Here is a 5937-nt window from a genome sequence, read left to right on the forward strand (position 1 = left end):
AACCTATTTTATAACAATTTTCAAATTTTCATTATTAATTATTTTTGTAAAAATAAATTCAAAAGTCATATTTTTACATCATTTTCATAATTAAGCTAAAAAATAAATTGCGGATGTAATTGTAATCTTGATATCACCCTCAAACCATTGCATAATAGAGATGATTGAAAAATATAAGACTTTCTGTTTTGCTTCCCCTCTCTTTCCCTCAATGTTGATTGGAGGGAGAGGGTGAAGATGACTTCAAGTGGAATAGAGTTGTGAAGCTTGTCTTGTTCAGTTTCAGGGGATCTAATGTAAAAATGAGTGAACTTAGAGTAAAGTTTTTTGAAGTTTGTGAGTGATTTGATGGATCTGATAAATTAAAAATTATATTTAAATGAAGAAAAAACAAGATTACCAAATTGTCCTTTATTTTAAATATGGTTAAAAATTATCATTATATAAGTTTGATTTGTTATCGAAAAAATATTAATATGTGTAAATGAAAATAACATATTTCATTAAAAAAATATTTATAATATAATGTAATAAAAAATGTATAATTAATAATTACATTTTAAACCTTATTTTAGAACATTTTTCAAATTTTCGTTATTAATTATTTTTGTAAAAATAATTTCAAAAGCCATATTTTTACATCATTTTCATAATTAAGTTGAAAAATAAATTGCGGACATAATTCTAATCTTGATATCACCCTCAAACCATTACATAACATAGATGATTGATGTAGTACCCTTCTTTTCCTAGTCTTCCCAAAAACAGAAACCCAACCCCTCCCTCTCAGTTTCTCTGCAAATTCAACTTTCTCCCCATTTGTCTCTCTCTCTCAAATCTTTGTTGCCATCTCACCACCTCTTGCTTCTTGATCAGGTTCTGGAGAAGAAGCCACACTTGAGCCTTCTGCTGCCTCCACTCATAGCCTCTCTTCTTCTAGGTAAGCCTCTCTTTGTGGTTTGAAGTCAATTTCGAAATTCAACTCGAATTCTTGCTTCCATTCAGAGTTTAATCAGGTGTTCATCCTTTCCATGTGGCTGGATGATGAATTCTTCTAGGTCAAGCTGAGGAATTATGCTTCCCATCTCTTAGGTTGTCTTCACTCAAGTATTCACCCAAAAATAGGTAAGGGGAGCTGACTTTTCACCCAATTTTCGTATGAAATGTGTTCATATGTGATAGAATAGCCTAATCATGTGTTTAATCTGTGTTTGGAACTGCTTATGTGTGAAATTGAGTGTTGGATGAAATTGAGCGAGCCTGCATGTGAAGAACAGATGAGAAATCCTGGTAATTTCGCCCAGGTGAGTAGCTCTCGCCTGAACGAAAATACTAGAAGATCACCTTTGTCACTGCGCGAAGTCTCGCCTAGACGAGCTGGAGTCGCCTGAGCGAGAGAACTTCTCGTCTAGGCGAGCCAGCTTCGTCTGAGCGAGAGTTCGCTCAGGATCTTTAAATTGCCACTGTCGGGGGGAGTAGTAGGAGGTCCTAGTCTATGGACCCGATCCGTCATAGACGTGATGGGGCTTACCTTGAGAGTGGTTGGGTAAATACCCCTTGTGCCTAAAACTCTGTAGAGTTTGGGAACCATCACAAGTGCAAGCCACCAAGAGCTCCAATGTCACTCACATAATCTGGATATCGAGTCTAGAGTGGTGTTATGGTGTTATGGTTGTGATGAATTGGATAATTCTGATAATTGTGTGATTAACCCTGATTAATGCATAACTATCAAAAGTTCTTGATTTATTCTTGGTTCAAGTTAGCTTACCCTTCTTGCATGTTATGTGTTCTATGTGTCTTCTTTTTTGCTATGATCGTCCTTATTGAATGGCGCGAGCAGATAAAGGTGTAGGTGAGGATACACCCCTCCTAGATAGGAGTTGAGTGGTGTTGGACGCTTTCAACTGTTGTTGTCGCCCCTTGTTTCGCTTAGATGTTTTGGGGTGTTTGTAACCCCCTTTTTGGCTTTGTATGGGCCGTATGTATAGACAGTATATGTGTAGTTATTTTGAGGATGACTGTAATGTACTTTATACTTGCCTGTTTCTATCAACTGCTTTTGAATTATCAAAATGTGATGTTTTGTTTGATAGTATGAAAGCTATGAAAATGGGATGTTACAATTTTGGTATCAGAGCAGTGGTTCCTTTAGGATTTGTTGGTGTGAGCTTGCTTAGTTTCTGTTGTGTGTTCCTTGTAACGTATTTAGCATGGTTGTAGTACCTGTTGACTAATTTGATGGCTCCTTCTTTGTGTGATCAGAGCTATGGCACCTAAGCCTCCTCCACCTCCTGTTCCAAACCCCGATAATCCTCATTGGTGGGAGCAATTGAGGCGATGATTGCAGCCATGCAGCAGCAGAATGCTAACATGGTGAATCAACAAAACCTAGCCTTGCAACAGATGGAGTCTGCAAGACTAGCAGCAGAAGCGACTCAGCAGAGGCACTTGGAAGCCCTACATCAGATAGGAGAAAATCGTTCAGCCGCTGGTTCTTCCCAAGCTTCACTACCACGAGTGCAAGAGTGGAGTTTGGAGGATTTCCTACAACATCATCCATCCCGCTTTGATGGAAAAGTTAGCCCGGATGGAGCTGATCAGTGGATGCGGGACATGGAATGAATCTATGATGCTAAGAGATGTCCTACAGAGAACAGACTGGCCTACACTGAGTACCTTCTTGCTGGAGAGGTCGTGCATTGGTGGTCCAGCATGAAGATGATGTTGGAAGACAGCCAAGAGACTATCACTTGGGAATTGTTTAAGAAGAAGTTCTATGCTAAGTACTTCCTAAATAGTGTGAGGTAAGCGAAGGAGGTCGAGTTCTTACACCTGATGCAAGGCGACATGTTAGTGTCGGAGTACGCTTAAAAGTTTAAACACTTGGGAAGATTTCACACCTTGAAGATGGCAAAGGACTGGCAGTGTAGAAAGTTTGAGAATGGGTTGAGGGGTGACCTCAAACTCATGGTGGCTTCGCTCTCTATCAAGGAATTCCTTGCCTTGGTAGAGAAGGCAAGAGTAATGGAGAAGCTTAAGGCTGAAGTTGAAGATCAACAGAGGTCTCAGCAGAAGATGGGAGGACCATTTGGGTCCACGAGCAGACATGACGACAAGAGGAAGCCGTATTCTAGGCCTCAGTCTTAGGGGCCCAGGAGGTTCTCACATCAGCCTCAGCAGTCCCAGCCTTCTAGGCCACAGTGCTTTCACTACAGAGGGCCCCATCTGAGGAGCGCCTGCCCTTAGCTTCCTGACAAGAGGACATGCCATAGATGCGGTCAGGCGGGCCACTTCATAAAGGATTACCCAGTTGATAGGAGCACAGTGCCGAGGCCTTCATCACAGCCTCAGCCCCATCAGACGAGAGGAGGTGCGAGACTGCAGGTAGCTGGTCGGGTGTACGCTGTGATGGGTGCCGAGGCAACTGGATCAAGTAACCTCATCGTCGGGTCTTGTGTGATAGCTGATAGGAGCTTGCATGTTCTGTATGATTCGGGAGCGACACATTCCTTTGTGTCAGAATCTAGAGTGGTAGAGTTGATGGTGTAAGATCGAGGTGTCCACACCTGCTTCTGGGTTAGTCAGAACCTCGACCGTGTGTGCTAGGTGTAAGATCGAGGTTGAGGGGCGCAAGTACAGGGTAAACCTCACCTTTTACCCTTGGTGGGGCTAGATGTCATATTAGGGATGGATTGGCTATCTGCCAATCACATTCTCATAGACTGCAATGAGAGGAAGGTGTTGTTTTCTAGCTTGGAGGATGAAGACCTGTTGATGTCCTCACAGCAGGTGGACAAGGTAATTAAGGAAAGGTCTCAGTGCTTCTTAATTCTGACTTAGTTGTCCGTTGAGACTGAAAGTGGACCCTTGGAGATACCTGTAGTAGGGGACTTCTCAGATCTGTTCCCTGAGGACGTGCCTTGCTTACCCCCTACTAGGGAGATTGAGTTCTCCATTGATCTGGTGCTGGGAGTAGGACCAGTGTCTATAGCACCCTATAGAATGGCTCCTGCTGAGCTAGTGGAGTTGAAGAAACAGATTGAAGAACTGCTAGAAAAACAGTTTATGAGGCCGAGTGTGATAAAGGATTGATCACTACCAAGGATGATGGCCCATGGCACATGCTTAGAAGAAAGGGAGTTCCTTGATCCCTTCCTTTGCTTTTATTTTCTTTAGTTTAAAATTCCTTTAAGTTGGCTTGGTTGACTATTTTTGAGTTGACTTGTTGACCTTGACTTTGGGTTGACTTGTTGACTCAAAAGATTAGCTTAACCTTAAACCAACATGCTAATAAATTCCTTAATTTGCTTTTGTAGGAATAAGAAAGGAGGAGGACCACATAGGAGACACTTGGCGTCCTAAGGAAGAGAGAGAAGTAATAAGACTTTCTAGAAGCATCTAGAAAGAGGAGGCCCACATGCCTTGGACACCAAGTCTTCTAGAATGTTCTAGAACCTTCCTTTCGGAGCCTTGGCCATGAAGACTTGCCACCTAGATGGCTTGGACGAAAATTCACCCATGTGCACCCTAGGATGACCTACTTTCTAGAACATGCTAGGTTTCTTTTGTAATCCTTTAACTTAGTTGTTTTGCTAAGGGGCCCCTAGACTTGTCTATTTAAGGGGACCTCTAACACTTGTACAAGGGTTGAACATTTTGAAGTAAAAACACTCTTGTGTCTCAACCATTTGTGAGAGTTTCCTCCCTTGGGAGTGAATACTTTTAAGCCTTATCTTGCATAGCAAGTGGCGGCACACATCCACTCATCTTCAAGGTTGCCATGGCTTCTAGCCTAGCCTTGTAGTGGCGTGCTTCTCACATTTTTACCATTTCTTTCCTTTCCATTTTATGTTTTCTTCTTCCTTTAATTGTTCTTTGTTTTCTACGGTTTATTTGCTTTCCATTTCCTTTTTGTTTTGAATCAATCCATCATCTTCTTCTCTTGAGCTTTGTGAAAGAAACCTTCACATCTAGATAGCTTGCTATCTTAATGTCCAGTGGGGATTTCGCTTAGCTTTCTTAATCAACTCACACCATATTCAATAATCTTAAAAAGGAACAACATAATCCTTCATCATTTGGTATCTAGAGCTTTGGTTGTCCTTGAATATGGTGTTTTCATGTTCTAACCTTGTCTTGTGTAGCTATCTTTGAATGGTCCACATAAAAACAATGCTGGCAGAAACTGTTCACGATTTTAAAAGATTAAACTGCACCTCCTCAGTTATCCAAAAATTACGTTCTTGATGTCAAAAGAAAGCTCTGTTAGTCTAGTTTTAAAAAAAAAAAGAACCAATGCATTTGGAGTTCTGTGGAGAGAGTTATGATTAAAATAGTAAGCAAAGGTCAGAGGTGCCGAGATCACCGCGAATCAACGTTTTTCAGGTTATGTTGGGCAGTTTTGGCTACTGTTTTTGTTACTCTTCTTACTCCTAAATGTTGTTGGATAACATGTCTTTGTGTGCTTAATCATTGACCTTCATTTCCAAAAGTTTAAATGCATGATAACTACATGTTTGAGTCTTTAAATGTGCCTAACTTTTGCTTGAGTCATATGTCATACGCTAGCTTGAAGTTTTCTTATTCTTGTTATTCCAAGTATTTGAATATTGCATTCACCTTATGTCTTGTTTGATGTATGCTCCTTGGACTTGATTTTGGCCTAAAATTTGGGAACTAAGTGTCCAAGCCACCCAAAACACCTTTCTCATCATTTTGTGAAACTAGTTTTTGAAAGAAGAAAAATTTTGGTACACTTTTACAATCTTACTAAGAGCAAGATGCTTTTTGATGAACCAAAAGTGTGTTTGTCACTAAGTGTTATGCTACTAGTTTTCATGTTTGAGAAATGGGTGATATTGGCAAATTAGTTCCATTCTTTGACTTGGTTATGATCTTTCTTGGTGTATGCATGATTTAGGACTAGGAATGCAT

General features: G+C 40.6%; 1 protein-coding gene across 1 annotated transcript; it reads left to right on the forward strand.

The window, feature by feature from the left end:
* Positions 1 to 2910: 2910 nt before the first annotated feature.
* On the forward strand, positions 2911 to 3552 carry LOC114172665. Its single transcript, XM_028056996.1, has 2 exons — positions 2911 to 3128; positions 3276 to 3552. Exons 1-2 carry the CDS (start codon positions 2911 to 2913, stop codon positions 3550 to 3552), a joined length of 495 nt encoding a protein of 164 aa, XP_027912797.1.
* Positions 3553 to 5937: the final 2385 nt, after the last annotated feature.

The sequence above is a fragment of the Vigna unguiculata genome, unplaced genomic scaffold (genome assembly GCF_004118075.2).
Source record: "Vigna unguiculata cultivar IT97K-499-35 unplaced genomic scaffold, ASM411807v1 contig_669, whole genome shotgun sequence".
Taxonomy (NCBI): Eukaryota; Viridiplantae; Streptophyta; class Magnoliopsida; order Fabales; family Fabaceae; genus Vigna; species Vigna unguiculata.

Bases quoted from the DNA above. Each gene is read 5' to 3' on its own strand.
- LOC114172665 (XM_028056996.1), top strand. From the start codon at position 2,911: ATGGCAAAGGACTGGCAGTGTAGAAAGTTTGAGAATGGGTTGAGGGGT. The intron at 3,129-3,275 runs GTATTCTAGGCC...GACATGCCATAG, and splicing joins CATGACGACAAGAGGAAGCC to ATGCGGTCAGGCGGGCCACT.